Source organism: Mizuhopecten yessoensis, unplaced genomic scaffold (assembly GCF_002113885.1).
Source record: "Mizuhopecten yessoensis strain PY_sf001 unplaced genomic scaffold, ASM211388v2 scaffold8195, whole genome shotgun sequence".
NCBI lineage: Eukaryota > Metazoa > Mollusca > Bivalvia > Pectinida > Pectinidae > Mizuhopecten > Mizuhopecten yessoensis.
The window spans coordinates 1417286-1434521 of NW_018407426.1; the positions used below are offsets into that span (position 1 = coordinate 1417286).

General features: G+C 38.9%; 2 protein-coding genes across 2 annotated transcripts in view; one reads left to right on the forward strand and one right to left on the reverse strand.

Annotated features, from left to right (window-relative positions):
• The window catches only part of LOC110455279 (rootletin-like), a 128856-nt gene extending 117669 nt beyond the window's left edge, over window positions 1-11187 (reverse strand). The window contains exon 1 of the mRNA XM_021505305.1: window positions 10978-11187. Within this exon, the coding sequence (XP_021360980.1) occupies window positions 10978-11172 (195 nt within the window). The 5' untranslated portion in view covers window positions 11173-11187. The remainder of the gene's footprint in view (window positions 1-10977) is intronic.
• LOC110455281 (peroxisome biogenesis factor 2-like) overlaps window positions 1-17236 on the forward strand; it is a 44292-nt gene that overhangs the window by 19962 nt on the left and 7094 nt on the right. The gene's annotated exons all lie outside the window — the stretch shown is intronic.

Here is a 17236-nt window from a genome sequence, read left to right on the forward strand (position 1 = left end):
AAAAAGAGTTGTTTTAAAAACAAGATTTTTAATTTGATATGTGGTATATATTATATTATTACAAAGAACTTGTACCTATCAAGGGTATAGATATATAACTGGAGAAAGAGAAATATACGACCAGCCTGGGATTTAAACCTGGGACCATCCGAACTCTAGACAGACAGTCGCTACCAATTGAGCTACCTGGTTGGTAATTATGATCAGCCAAGTCCAGTTCTGCTACAGATAAACACTGAAGTAGATCAAATTAATAGTTTCTCCTGTGTATGAAATAAATCATTTTAATAAACTCTATAATGGTGTCTTATCTCAATGTCAGTTTTGTTGCATTGACATGGGAGCAAAATGTTTAGTGGGGAGGTGTCGGGGGTGTCGGAGGTGTGTATCCCGGTGAGGTAGAAGAGCTGACCATGTGCTGTAGATATGTTAGTGGGGAGGTGTCGTGGTGTCGGGGGTGTGTATCCCGGTGAGGTAGAAGAGCTGACCATGTGCTGTAGATAGGTTAGTGGGGAGGTGTCGGGGGTGTCGGCGGTGTGTATCCCGGTGAGGTAGAAGAGCTGGCCATGTGCTGTAGATATGTTAGTGGGGATGTGTCGGAGGTGTCGGAGGTGTGTATTCTGGTGAGGTAGAAGAGCTGACCATGTGCTGTAAATATGTTAGTGGGGAGGTGTCGGGGGTGTCGGGGGTGTGTATCCTGGTGAGGTAGAAGAGCTGATCGTGTGCTGTAGATATGTTAGGGGGGGATATACAGACTTACTGTTATATACTAGGTGTGTATCCCGGTGAGGTAGAAGAGCGGACCATGTGCTGTAGATAGGTTAGTGGGGAGGTGTCGGGGGTGTCGGAGGGGTGTATCCGGGGAGGTAGAAGAGCTGACCATGTGTTGTAGATATGTTAGTGGGGAGGTGTCGGCGGTGTGTATCCCGGTGAGGTAGAAGAGCGGACCATGTGCTGTAGATATGTTAGTGGGCAGGTGTCGGAGTTGTGTATCCCGGTGAGGGAGAAGAGCTGACCATGTGCTGTAGATATGTTAGCGGGGAGGTGTCGGGGGTGTCGGAGGTGTGTATCCGGTGAGGTAGAAGAGCTGACCATGTGCTGAAGATATGTTAGTGGGGAGGGGTCGTGGTGTCGGGGGTGTGTATCCCGGTGAGGTAGCAGAGCTGACCATGTGCCGTAGATATGTTAGTGGGGAGGTGTCGGCGGTGTGTATCCCGGTGAGGTAGAAGAGGTGACCATGTGCTGTAGATATGTTAGTGGGCAGGTGTCGGAGTTGTGTATCCCGGTGAGGGAGAAGAGCTGACCATGTGCTGTAGATATTTTAGTGGGGAGGTGTCGGGGGTGTCGGCGGTGTGTATCCCGGTGAGGTAGAAGAGCTGACCATGTGCTGAAGATATGTTAGTGGGGAGGGGTCGTGGTGTCGGGGGTGTGTATCCCGGTGAGGTAGAAGAGCTTACCATGTGCTGTAGATATGTTAGTGGGCAGGTGTCGGAGTTGTGTATCCCGGTGAGGTAGAAGAGCTTACCATGTGCTGTAGATATGTTAGTGGGCAGGTGTCGGAGTTGTGTATCCCGGTGAGGGAGAAGAGCTGACCATGTGCTGTAGATAGGTTAGTGGGGAGGTGTCGGAGTTGTGTATCCTGGTGAGGTAGAAGAGCTGACCGTGTGCTGTAGATATGTTAGTGGGGAGGGGTCGGGGGGGTCGGAGGTGTGTATCCCGGTGAGGTAGAAGAGGTGACCATGTGCTGTAGATATGTTAGTGGGCAGGTGTCGGAGTTGTGTATCCCGGTGAGGTAGAAGAGCTGGCCATGTGCTGTAGATATGTTAGTGGGGAGAGGGCGGAGGTGTGTATCCCGGTGAGGTCGAAGAGCTGACCATGTGCTGTAGATAGGTTAGTGGGGAGGTGTCGGGGGTGTCGGGGGCGTGTATCCTGGTGAGGTAGAAGAGCTGATCATGTGCTGTAGATATGTTAGTGGGGATGTGTCGGAGGTGTCGGAGGTGTGTATTCTGGTGAGGTAGAAGAGCTGACCATGTGCTGAAGATATGTTAGTGGGGAGGTGTCGTGGTGTCGGGGGGGTGTATCCCGGTGAGGTAGAAGAGCTGACCATGTGGTGTAGATATGTTAGTGGGGAGGTGTCGTGGTGTCGGGGGGGTGTATCCCGGTGAGGTAGAAGAGCTGGCCATGTGCTGTAGATATGTTAGTGGGGAGGGGTCGGGGGTGTCGGAGGTGTGTATCCTGGTGAGGTAGAAGAGCTGATCATGTGCTGTAGATATGTTAGGGGGGGATATACAGACTTACTGTTATATACTAGAGTTGTAAACTGTTATTTACTACAGAGTTGTAAACTGTTGAGATAAGTAACAAGTTTATTAAATGGCGACCTCAAATAGTCAATAACACGTCCAATATTTGTCCTATCTATCATACATCATATCATTTGTTTGTCAAGTTTTGCATTTTCTTATCAGGGACGTCTTGACATACAATGGATGTACAGTTAACACTTGTCCAGGTGTGCTTGATATAGGGGATTTACCTGAAAGTGTGGTTTTGGAGTTCTAGAAAATCATATAAATAAATTTGTATCAACTGATGATAACATATCATTAATGATGTCAAGCACAAATCTCTTTTTTTTTGGGTCTTTAAATCAGCAAGAATAAGGTGCTAGCGGAAATTCTCTTTCCCGTTGCAAATGGTGTCAATGGCCATCAATGTGGTGACAGGGAGTAAAAACCTGTAAGGTTAGCTGTGTTCTGTTGACCGTTCCCTTGGTGTAATGTTAACAGTGTTCTGTTAGCTGTTCCCTTGGTATGAGGTTAGCTGTGTTCTGTTGACCGTTCCCTTGGTGTAAGGTTAGCTGTGTTCTGTTGGCTGTTCCCTTGGTGTGAGGTTAGCTGTGTTCTGTTGGCTGTTCCCTTGGTGTGAGGTTAGCCGTGTTCTGTTGGCTGTTCCCTTGGTGTAAGGTTAGCTGTGTTCTGTTGGCTGTTCCCTTGGTGTGAGGTTAGCTGTGTTCTGTTGTCTGTTCCCTTGGTGTGAGGTTAGCTGTGTTCTGTTGGCTGTTTCCTTGGTGTGAAGTTAGCAGTGTTCTGTTAGCTGTTACCTTGGTGTGAGGTAAGCTGTGTTCTGTTAGTTGTTCCCTTGTAAGGTTAGCTGTGTTCTGTTGACTGTTCCCTTGGTGTGAGGTTAGCAGTGTTCTGTTAGTTGTTCCCTTGGTGTGAGGTAAGCTGTGTTCTGTTAGTTGTTCCCTTGTTGTAAGGTTAGCTGTGTTCTGTTGACTGTTTCCTTGGTGTGAGGTTAGCTGTGTTCTATTGACTGTTTCCTTGGTGTGAGGTAAACTGTGTTCTGTTAGTTGTTCCCTTGTTGTAAGGTTAGCTGTGTTCTGTTGACTGTTTCCTTGGTGTGAGGTTAGCAGTGTTCTATTAGGTTGTTTCCTTGGTGTAAGGTAGCTATGTTCTGTTGGCCATTCTCCCTTGGTGTGAGGTTAGCTGTGTTCTGTTGGCCATTCTCCCTTGGTGTGAGGTTAGCTGTGTTCTGTTGGCCATTCCCTTTTTCCCTTGGTGTGAGATCCACTGCATTCCTTCATAGATTATATATACAGGTGGGGTTGACTGTTCCCTCATTGTGAGGTCAGCTGTATTCAGCCATAGATAGTGTTGTCCAGGTCAGATCTACTAGAACTGATACAAGGTATTGATTTATACGTATCAATGCAAAAGGTAACAGCACAGGTAACAATGGGTTCTAGATAATGACCTAGGTATGGGGATAATTGGGATGGTTAATTGGTGAAACCTGATAACTTCATGCGAAGGTGAGCGTAGAAATTTATCTTCTATGGGAGTAGGGGTGTAGGCAAATATCTACTAAAGGAGGTAATCATGTCTAAATGTCTTCTGTGTAAGATTGACGTGGTTATTATATTTCCTCTATCAGAGGTTGAACATGGAGGACAAATCCTTAACAGGAAGGTTATTGTAGTCAATTAACATCTATGGGAGGATAGCATTGTCAAATATCATGTATATATGTAGGTTGATTCATGAACAGAAATTTACGATGGGTAAGGTTTACGCTGTCACCCTAAAATATATTGATACAAACTCCATGTATATATATGTAAACACTCCCATAGAGTGTCTTGTGACAAAGCTTGCTTAAAGCCTGTCAATCACAAATTGTTTAAAACTATAGAAATCAATAGTTGCTCGTTATTGCCAAGTCAGTTAATGTAATGTCTTTCTTCAACAGCTCATAAATATTTCACGATTTTCATGTATGTGTTATATGTACTGTTATTGCTCACATAAAAGAACCACAAGATTTTATGACTTAGAAATTGTTTTAAATTATGTATAATTATTCAGTGTAAGAAAAGGACGGTGGGACACAACAGAAACAGATCAACGATTGTTGCAAACTACAATAGAATATGCAGACCCCAGAACTTGAGACTTGATTTATTTATCTTATGGGTAGAGCAATTTTTGTTTGCTTATAACTAATAAAGTTGACTGCATGTTAAGAAATTCGGTTTTTACTTGCAAAGAAAAAACTTACATGATGCCAAAAATAATAACTTATTTTTCAAAATATTAAAGTTATTGGGCTTAGTTATGCTGACACAAGTGATTTGTGTAAAAGTTAAGGCTATATGCTACCATACAAATTTGAGCTGTGATCCATGTAATTTGTGTTCGAGAGTTAAGGTTGTATGCTACTAGCCTGCACATTAAACTGTGATTTTTGTTAGGTTAAGGTTATATGCTTCCTTACGCATTATAATTGTGTTCGAGTTACAGTGGCTTTTTTGCTCAGTTTTACTGCCGAATACATGCTGTTTCCCCTAGCTGAAAAGGGCCTAAAATGACCAAAAACTGAGGAATATATTCCCAAATTCAATGTTTTTGGGGTTTTTTCCCCAATTCATAAAGGAACAGGCTGTTGTAAAACTTAGGTAACAAAAACACTGAGTTAAGGTTAAATGCTACCTTACACATTATACCTTTGATTTCAAGAAGATTATTTGGTATCTTACAAATTTTTACCTGTGAAACAATCATAACAGGTATTTCACATTTTTCATAGCGTTATTTGGATTTGCTATGGTATAGCTTGTTGCTATCATATCTCAATCTGATTTGATCCGAAGTCAAGAGATCAAAATCATATTTCTTTTTTAGTATGATTATATTGATCACGGCACTACCTTATCACCCAGCAACTGTACATAGCTAGATTACTGGCGATAGGTACCTTCTCTGCGCTGACGTCTAACATCAGTATATAAACATCTCACTGGTACAATTTGCTTACTATTCATTTGTTTACTATACTATTCATTTGTTTACTAATTCAAATGAAAAAATACCCGCTAATCTTAAAAACATCTATTGTGTTAATAAATGTAGAATCTGTGTGTTTATTACAGGATCCCTATACCATAGCTGTCAACCCTCCCTTATTTTGACCAAAATTTAACAATCTCCGTCAAAACTCACTCATTCAACTGAATCAAGTCCAAACTCGCACAAACTCAGAATCTACATCCTGTTGTGTGTGTAATGATCATAACAGGTGTGTCTGAATCAAATGATCTCCTAGTTACTGCAGGGTGTGTGTAATGATCATAACAGGTGTGTCTGAATCAAATGAATGCTTTTTGGAGTTATTTTGATACATAGAAAAGGAGATATGAGTAGAGCAAAGCAATTTCAGTAGCGTATCATGCACTTTCTCCGTCATCAGAAATGTGGAATGAGGGAGATCTTCCTGCTATGAGATTTCAGAGGTTGACACCTATGCCATACCACTGTCAAAAACTGTAATTTTTCAGTACGAATATTGATGAATCATTTCTGAAAATAAAATCATACTTTGCAGAAATCTAATGAAAATATGGTTATTAAACAAGAAAAAGATTAACAGTATATTTTGAGTCAAAAATTGATGGGGTCAGACCAGTGGTTAAAATCTTGTCCTCCGAACATTATATTGTCATATATATCTTTAATAAATTGAGCTATCTCTAGTTAAGTATACGTACCCTGATCAATTTGCTGTCACACGCTTTTGTTATATCCAAAACAAAATTAAGGGGAGCTTACTCCATGCAGGAAAGACTACAGTGGAATTCTCTTGTGTTTTGCATGCAGTGGGACAGGGTATCCTTAACTCATTCACTCTTGAAGACACATTTGAACTCTTCCGATTTAAAGATTGGAAAAGTTCATTATGAAATTTCAGGGGGGAATAGGTTAAGGCTGTAAAATACTTTATGGTCTATGTAGACTTACCGTGGGTAAGTCTTTTATACACATTAGTCGCTGGTGCGCGAGGAGTATGACAGCGTAATGCACACCCTCAATATCGTACTCCATTTAGACTGGTATAAGCTGATATTACCATTGATAATTCATGATCTAACTGAGTGAATATTAATAATTGTTACTTTATGTGTTCATGGTTGGTTATTTAGAACAATATCCTGAATGATTATACTAGAAAAGAGCAGTATTAGGTTGTCTGCCTGATTGGATTGTGAGGAAACAGTACCGAAGTAGTACAATGAACACCATATACACGAGTGAACACATACATGGAACTCAAAGGATTAGTGCTGATACAGTATTTCAGTTCAAATTTCATAAATTTATAATTTCCATATATATATACATTATATGAACAAGCAGGTTTGCAGTAAAATAGATACAGCCCTATAGAGTATATTATGCTTATGGGAAACTTTTTCTTGTAAAATAATGACACACAGGAACAAAATAGCAGGGTAATTAAGCCAACATGGTCTGGAAGTGTCACCAATATTTCTACTTAACATATTTCAAAGTTATACCCAAGTAGATTTATCAATTGCTTTCTACCTGTAACATAGAAATGTTCAAATTTTATGAAAATACTTAAGTTAATTTGGTTAATTAGTGAGAATACTTCAAAAATGTAAACAGCACAAATCTTCTTGATATACAAATAAGAAAAATTGACCCGGGCCTAAAGCAATGAGAGGCGATACTAGGGGTGCTCATTTTGCACCTATAAGACTAACCAGCTGGGTGGGCACTTGATTCAAATGGAATAAATATCACACCAAAGAGCTACCCAAGTGGAGCAGACTCATCATGACCAAATGTTACCTTTTCCAGTCACCATGTTTAAAAAAGTGTTTCTATTAAAAAAGACTTTATAATTGATAAAAATTTCCACAATAATATTAATTAACCGTGCTGGTTGAATTCAGATTTAAAGGACAAACTGAAGATATCTTAGGACTGAAAGAGAAATATCTCTTCTCTCTCTCCCTCTCTCTCTCTCTGGCTCTCTCTCTGACTCTCTCTCTCTCTCTCTCTCTCTCTCTGGCTCTCTGGCTCTCTCTCTTTCTCTCTCTCTCTCTGGAATTTACATGCAGACAGAGGACATTGTTTGAGCGTTGCATCATTACTGTATATAGCATTAAAGGTACTGTATGAAATTTTCTGAACATTCATTAAATAATCAGAGTCCATGAGACAAGTGGAGAATGTATGAGTATTGTGTAAATGACAGGGTCAGACATAGCTTATAACAGTTGAAATTTATTCAAAATTGAGCCCTCCCCCTGTTGACCTATAGTTTATAGTACAGATTACATTGAAATACAATTTTTATCTGCACAATTGTATTTACATTCGATTTGTTCACCGTATCATTTGACCATATGGGAGAAAAGATCTTGTCTGAATCCTCAGAAATCTGTTTTCATTTTTCTGAGACCGTATAAAAGAAGAAATGTAACGAGTATTTGAAGTATAATTAGCCAACACTGGTACATCAATGTCAGCCACATTTTCTATTAAATTGAATTATAAGAAATGAAATACGATATACTACTCAATTTCATCATTTCAATTGGTCTTTCATGTTCAATGAGGTCAAGAGAGACGTATATTGTGTGTGATGACCTCTGTTGACCTTTGATAAATCCCAGATATTTGACACTGTGAGACATATTGTTTGGTTAATAAAAAAAACATTCTTATTAAACAATCAGACCTTCCCACAAGTTTTCACTATCATAGAAGTGATTGTCAAACATTGGAATAGTTTGCAGATTAACTTTGATGTGTTTTTAAATCAGACCAGTTTAAAATTGATTAAAACTGTATCACATTCTTAATCTTTACAATGAAATTGGTTTAGTTGTAACTTTATGTACAATGTTTACTGATGACAGGGTGTGTATTTGTAGAAACACACTGTAACAGTAAATAGTATAAGAGACTCAACTGTGTACAATAGGATGGACTATCCCATGTGGGAAGTGGACAAAGTATAGCTCCCTGGACAAGGACAATCTTGAACTGAAAATATATACCCCATGGGTGTAGACTGGCCCCCAACTGATTAGGGGAGCAAAGTGAAACTGGGGGTTCAGGACTCCTAGAAACCCTGTATATCCTGAAAATATCCGTCAGAAGTTGGTGGTGGTAGGGGAGTGGTCAGAAACTGCCCTCCTTGCCGCCCCACAGTCTACAGCCAAGTACCATAAACTCATTGTAACCTCCACCTGTTATACAGGGTCAGCTCCTCCTAGTAAGTCTCAATTATAATCAGACGAGGGATTCTGAAGTTGGCAGAAGTTGGTCTGTTTATTTCCATTTCAATTATTAGAAATTATTGAACTCATTCAATATATTTCATATACATTTAAGCAATTTTGAAAAATATGCAGGCTCCATTTTTCGCAGGGTTATAGATGTCTGTAGTACAGGACTACAACATAGACATACAAAAAAATATCTACAAATTAGCTGTGATAACAATACCACCTGAACGTTGTTCTTTGATCAGATGAAGTGATCGAAAACACTGCCAGAACAGTTTTGAGTGTAATTAACCTTATTTAGCCCAAATTACTATAGCTATTGATGTAGTAAGCACTACAGTTGATCACAGTGTGCTCAACATTACTGTGAGAAAGAAAAGTGTCACAGTGATTAACAAGGTGAGGACTATAGGTCACCCGCCATCTTATTGGACCAGGTACTTCCTGTATACAGATGGTCAGATACAGATGGTCAGATAGTCCTAACACTTGTGTCTGACACCTGTGGCAGGTATCCAGGACAGGTACGCCGTACCTTACAGATCTTTGTACCCGAGAACTTACAGTACATCATACACACACAGGTGACGACAGGATGATCGGCACACTGCCAGGTCTGTGAAGTTGAGGACAAAGTGCTTAAGATTGACTATCATTATATAATAATAGCAGTTGTATTTGTAGGCTGTTTTCAAAACTATTTTAGATGTGTCAATAAGACTACTTGTTTTAGGACTTAATGAACATACGTGGATGAAAAAAAATAAAGAAAAAATATACCTGTAAATTTTCAAGATATTTTTTTGAGAGAGAAAATTCTATTTGAATATTAATTCCTTATCTATTGCAACAGCCAGGCCCATATATAGCTATTGCCAATTAAGATCTAACTTCCTTATATGGTGTCGACAGTAATTATGTAAGCTTGTAATATACCTTTATCTATGTTATCCTTTCAAAAATATCTTGTACTTAATGTACTTTTATCTAACTACCATCACTATATTGAATATTTAATGTGAAGAATTTATCGTAATGTTAAAACCCTGTCCTTGGACAAAATAGCTGGCTTCCAAAATGTAATGGGATCAATTAATGCTGTACCAAATCTTGGCACTAGTGCAAAAAGAAAAATCTGACATACAAGTAACTTCATATAGTATTAATAACATCTGTCATTATGTTATCATACATTACTTGGAAGTACTAAAATCCAAATGTACCCGGAGGAATAAGGGCCTCACTAAAGAATCTTACAGAGACTCGACTGACCGCTTATATGCTTATGGACTGTTTTGATCTGTACAAAGTTAAAACATCCTACAGGGAGCATGCAGAGCAGTGTACAAACCTCTTAGTATTACCCCAGATATGGGACCTTTGTACAGGGTGATAGAAACATTCCTCCGTTCGCACCCGTGTTCATGTTTTGTAAAACATTTGACCTAGCTGTCCAGACTTGTATAAGTCTCAGATCGGCCACAGCACAAGAGAACTATGTCAGTCGAGACACATGTAATCTCATTGCTTAATTTTCATGTTTTGTATTAACGGGGGTTGTTTTGGGTGTTCAATCTTAGCAATTGTGTCTCCTGATGGTGGAAACACCTGTAAGAAATACTTATAAACCTGGAGTGTCACATAACAAGATAAGGAACCAGAAAGAAAGAAAAAACATTTTTTGATGTCATCGAAACACAGTATCTATTGTAAGAAATTTTGGAGAAAGGATATTTTAGGAACTTTCATTTTATATCTTACTATAAAAGTTTAAATATTTGAATTCAGCAACATATGTTCTCCAAAATAGAAGGTTCACTAAAGTATCTCACTAAGAGGCACAGTAGTCTTGTGGTAGGACGCCGGGGTCATGACCGAAGGGTTGCGGGTTCGAGTCACTCCACGGCACTGTGTTGTATCTTTGAGCAAGATACTTTACTCCGCTTATTCCAGTCTACTCAGCTGTAAATGGGTACGTGGTTAGGCAGTGCTAGAACTGTTGAATGCTAGCTGTGAGCACCGAAATGGCAGCACCGGCTGTATGCTAACCAGGGAGTTGAGAAAGATATTGGCTGGTTGCAAAGGCCCTATAATGACGAATAATAATTTGTGAACTGCTTTGAGACTACCTATGATCTAGGTTGTGATAAAGCGGTATATAAGAACCTCAAATTATTATTATTATTATTAAGATACAATGTCACCCTGTGTGTTTGTAAGGAAAATTAACATATGATGTTCTGTAAGTCAAAGTGTATGAGAAAATTAAAAATCAACAGTTAATGGTTTTGACTTGTTTTCTGTAACCTGGTCATTTCCTTTGTAAACTGAAAGATTATTACACAAAATATTTTTTGAATAAAGAGTTAAGTACATACAGGGGTTGTGCTCCTTACAGAGGCTCCTGATCGGCTGCTATAGTTACTGCCTCTATCATCCAATCCCAGTGCCTCTAACAGCTGTGCTTGGTTCTCCTCCGTAACTGTTCCTGATGATGATTGGTCAGAACCTCTTCCACTGTCCTGCAAACTTTCATCGTCCAAACTACCGAAATATTTTGATCGGAAATCCATGTTCTTTCACAGTTCTTAGTTCATATATACATAATCCTCACTGATACCTGCTTTTTGATAAATCTTGAGTTTGAAGACAGATAGTATTTGAGAAAGTCTTTGGAAAACCACCAAAACTTGTGTAATACTGCTTCAATTAAACTATCTAAATAAATGCAATACACAGAAAAATACAGAATTCTGCACTAAAATACAAGTTCATTCCTGTCCATGTTTACATGCATTGTCACCAGAAAACCAACACAAACAAATATCTGGTTTTAAAACCTACAAAAGATTGAGATTTTATTTAATGCCTCAATTGTTTTTAAAATTATTGCAACTTGATCAAAAAGAAAATGATATCCAATGAATTTAAAGAGACAGAGAGGTATGATTTTAATTTATTTCAAAATGAAAATATTTTCTTTAAGTTTAAACAATATGTTGCTACAGCTACATTTATCTTGATCAGGAAACCAAACATTAAATCCTCTGGCCTTTTTTAATGTCACCGAGGTATTGAGGGGAAACAAAGACTACTCTAATCATCATCAGATAGACAATGTCAGTCATTTTCTAGCTGGTCATGGACGTGAATGACGGACAGAGGGACATTTAAACGGACACAATACAGTATAGCATTATAGGTACCTAAACAGTTGTGCGGGTAACATTCCTCCCCAATTATTTATGAAGTACACTGATACATAAGTCTTCCTCAGGCCTATCATACTCCTGTAATGATATACTACTATACAGATATATACTGCACTCTAAGCTTTTATCATTGTTCTGTATTTGCTAGAGAACAGTGTCGTTATAATTGGTCGTCTTTGTTTTTACTAGATTCATAGCAACAAAAGCATGACAGATTGAATTGAGACTTGAAATGTTTTGTAACAACTGTGGAACAGACCATTTTTAGCCTTAATTTATTTTCTCCAATTTTTACCTTATGGTAATTAAATAAGAGTGAAAATTCAACAAAGGGTTGAACATCTTAAAGACATGGTAAGATCCTTTCAACAAGTGAAGTTTTCTTCTGGGGACGGACAAATTCATTTAAAAAGTCCAAACAGCCAAAAGTCCAACTGGAGAAAAATAAGACAGTTTATTTTTATCTGACATACAACAGTAATTTCTATATTATCTCATGTTAATTCTAAAATGACATACAGAAATGATGATAGATGAAAAAACTGTAAAGGTCTTATCGATATAACAGATATGATTTACTGAACAAATATATCACCTTATATTATAGAAATAGTTATGAAATACCAAAACTTCAATTGTCTTCCTTTTCATAGTCGATATCCAGTCGAGTTGAAAACTGGTTCTATGAATAATTGATTGCAAGGAATTTTGTATAGAGATATATATGTGAAAGGTGCGGTAGGACAGACTGGTATGCGACATAATATATTTCATGAATACCCAAGAGCGGAGAGCTAGCTCATGATATACAATAAACATTTCAGGTTCACATCAGCAGTAAGTATCATAGTATTCCTGGAAAACAGTATTCACTTCTGGAATTTACAGTAATAATCCTTCTAGGTTATTTAAGACATGATCATTCTCATTTTCAACTTGTTCTTAGCAACTCTGTAGTATTAAACCGATCCCTAATTACAACAGGCCATTTCATTGTTTGCTTTTCTTTATTGTAGAGAGACAAAATTTGCTTTCCCTTAGTGTCGAGAAACATTCAACAGCTATTGTTTTCATGCTTTTGTCTTATCAGGTAACAATTTAAATTTACCTGAGACTTTAATTGAACTTCATTGCAAATTTGCATTTGATGTTACAAGTACAGGTAAATGGAAAGTCCCTATCCTACACCCTTGGGCATGAAAGAGTATTTTTCTCTCATTCCAACCACCAGAATAAGCTCAGAAACCATGAAAATGTGTTTGGACTCGCCACCATTTTGAAAATATCAATTTTCCCCTGAGCTTTATAGACAAAAACGAATCAGCCAGCCATATGAAGCATATCCCATATTTGCAAACAATGTGTGCACAGAAAAATGAATCACATCTTTCTAACATGTACGGTATATATATAGTAAAAGGTTTTAATTTCATCACGTCGCCTTTTTCGCATTGGGGCATCCGAGAGTTCCAAATTTGTGACGTCACATCATTGTTGAGCCATTTTGACGTCACGTCACGTGAAATGGGATGTAAGATAGAAATTTCCTACACCCCTTTCTTACCCAGGAGAGTTCTATCTTACACACAGGGAAATGAGAGAAATATATATATTATGTATCATAATACATATATATGGACAGTGGGGTGGGGATCTGTGCCAGCCCTTCTGATTGCCCACACAAGGGAAACACATCATAGATTTTTGAAGGATAGAAGTGTTAGATAAAAAAATCTGCCTTACTGGCAAGCTATAGCTTTACCAGCCATGTGGTGCAACCCCAGACTAGGACTTGCTTGTTTAAAGATATTAGCAACATGGGGAAATACTGCCTTACTTGGAAGCTGGACCTCCCTAGTCCATAGTTACACCATCTATATATCAATAGAGGTGTTGTGTTTTAGATTCAGTCAGTACTGGCTGCTACCGACGTGATTTACAAGACCATCTATGTCTTATAAAGTTCATAAAAATCTGAAGTATGGAGAGAAATATATATGTACAGTCTTGTGCAATAGACATAAATCATGTTCCTGCTTGATGGTTTCACTTCCTGTTTTTAAGCTTATGTTGTTGATCAACTCCGCTGTGCCTGTCACCAGTATAAGTAGATTGTCAGGCCTTTTACTGATAGATTTATCTGAGTCTGTTATCCATAAACAGACAGGAATATTCTGTGTGGAGAATCAGAGTGTTGTTAAAAAAATCCTTACGCAGTATGCTTGGTATCAGTCATATATTTATATTATTTAACATATTGTCTTTTATACAGGAGAGAAAATTTTACTGCATCAGATTGTCGATTCAGCAAATTTCCTCTGCGTCAGAATGTCTACCGCACTCAACAAATTTCCTCTGCGTCAGAATGTCTACTGCACTCAGCGAATTTCCACTTTGAATTCTTAATGTTTTTGATATAATGATACACTGATTGCATTCTTCCTTACAAAAAATAATTAGAGATTTTTTGCACGTCACATGATGCTATGGCAACCAGTCAATTTACACAAAAGGATGTGTAACATACTTGCTTGCCGTTTTGTACCATTTCTTCTGCTGTTCATGTTTTTGAAATATTTTAAAACTTTGCGTTTCTCCTCCAATGAACAAAATCAATGACCTGGTTCTGTTAAACAGAATCGTGTTGATTTGATCTGACATAAGAAATGCTAGCCTGGGGAGACAAGCCGGGAATTTCGCACCAGCAATATCACATATTGTTAATTAACATTGATTTCTTGATTCCTTAACAGAAATTATTTCACCAAAATCCTTGAAACTTAACACAGATGTTCATTTCCTGGTGTTTGTCACAAAGCTCTATCAAATCAGTGAGTTTTGGGTTTGGGTGGTTTGGTTTGTTTGTGCTTTTATGACAAGTATTAACAGGACTCGAACCCGCGACCCAGTAGTGGAGGGTTTAGTGATCAAAGATGTCAGACAGACACCTTAACCACTTGGCCACCGCACCCATCCCCATCCCAGTGATATTTTGGACAGACAGCTGAGTCCTGGAATTTTTGAATCCAGTAATGTTTCTTTGCTTTGGGATTCATCAACACTTTGAAGATGCGTGATGTTCCGAAAAAATATTCCCCCAAAAATCACTACGGATTACTGTTAAATGTCAAGGTTCAACAGTCAAATTGTAAAGCTTATCCAAACCATGCTTTCAAAATGGCTAAACTCTTCACAGGCAAATTCATTATGACTATCATGACCAGACAGTGTGTTGTGTAGCGCTGTAAAGGTCAAATAATCGTTAAGTTTGTCAATACCATATCTTTCCAGTTGCTGATTTTTTCCTTAGGAAACTACTGGTACACAGATATTTTAACCATGATCAGAAATGTGTTATGTCACCACCTGAGGGTCAAGGTCATGATAAGGGGTCAAATGTCAAATCATAAATGTAATATTTGCAGATCATAACTTTGATTGCTGTCATGCTTTATTATGAAGCTTTAAAGAAATGTGTACCCCTATGACAGAAACTTGAAGAGGAAGTGATATATCGCAAATGTATCAAAAAGTTATCGGAAAATTATGTATCATGATTTATGGAGATTTTTGATTCATTCATTTTGAAATTTTCAGGAAACTACATTCTACTTAAAAGAAACCATATAAGAAACTTAACAGAGAAAAAAATACCATAATTAACATAACTTTGGGGGGAAAATATGCTCAACAATTTAAGTAACTTTTACACATATACCAAAATCAAAGGATTTTTTAAAGGGAAATACTGTATCAAATTTAAGGTAAATTTTGGCCACAAGTGTTTCGATTATTTTGAGAAAATCTGTGATGTATAAACTCCCTATAAAGTTACTGTAATTGTGGTACATAACTTCCATAGAACGTTACTTTCAGTGTGGTACATTTACATACTTTCTCTGTGAAGAAACTTAAATGTGGTACGTAATTTCTGTTGGTCAGTAGGTTGCTTAAAATTTAATTCAAAACATTGGTGGCCATAGTGGACAGCCATACCATTAGAGAGTGATTGTGATGTTTTTCAATACTTGAATCTCTTATTTAACTGTCACAGAACTGACTGAATGTACACACGAGCAATCTGCTTCAAACTATTTCACATAAGTAATATTGGGTGCTCACAAATCTCTCAAGAACAGACCTGTTGATTGGAATTTGAAATTGATCCTCGTTGAATTGACAGAGTAACTTCTTTCACTATTGTGTATATTCAAACAGAGACTTATGTAATGTTCATTTCCGTCTTTGTCATTCAGCCCATAGTTTGATTTAAACAACCACACACATGGTAGGTTTTCTTTACTCAACATCAAACAGGGCTAAAACTAGACGGTGTATTGCTGCCTCAGCAGTTTCTCTTGATTACATATATTATATACCTAAGGAAATGTTGGTTTTTCAGCGTTTACCACCAACAGCTCATAATAAACATGTCTCAAGACCCTGTCTCACCTCTCACCAACTTACAATCCACCATTCTCTAGACCCTTCCCTAATCCATCCATACCACGCCACAAGTGTCTAGATCCCCTCTCTACTCCAAATAGCTCGAAATCCACAGATCACAGGCCTTCCACATCCATCTCTATAACTGTATGTATCTAACCCCACCTCAGGACCCCCTCTGTCTATATCTATCCCAACCTCAGAACCCCTTCCTCCTCTGTCTGTATCTAACCCCACCTCAGGACCCCCTTCTGTCTGTATCTAACCCCACCTCAGGACCCCCCTCTGTCTGTATCTATCACAACATCAGAACCCCCTCCTCCTCTGTCTGTATCTAACCCCACTTCAGGACCCCCTTTCACCTCTGTCTGTATCTAACCCAACCTCAGGACCCCCTCTGTCACCATATAACCCCACCCCAGAACCCCCTCCCCTCTGTCTGTATCTAACCCTACCTCAGAACCCCCATCCCACTCTGTCACCATATAACCCCACCTCGGGACCCCCCTCTGCCTGTGTCTATCCCAACCTCAGACCCCCCCCCTCCTGTCTGTATCTAACCCAACCTCAGAACCCCCTCCTCCTCTGTCTGTATCTAACCCTACCTCAGAACCCCCCATCCCACTCTGTCACCATATAACCCCACCTCGGAACCCCCTTCTGCCTGTGTCTATCCCAACCTCAGAACCCCCTCCTCCTCTGTCTGTATCTAACCCTACCTCAGAACCCCCCATCCCACTCTGTCACCATATAACCCCACCTTGGGACCCCCTTCTGCCTGTGTCTATCCCACCTCAGAACCCCTCCTCCTCTGTCTGTATTTGATCCCACCTCAGGACCCCCTCCTCCTCTGTCTGTATCTGATCCCACCTCAGGACCCCCTCCTCCTCTGTCTGTATCTGATCCCACCTCAGAACCCCCCTCCTCCTGTCTGTATCTGATCCCACCTCAGAACCCCCCTCCTCCTCTGTCTGTATCT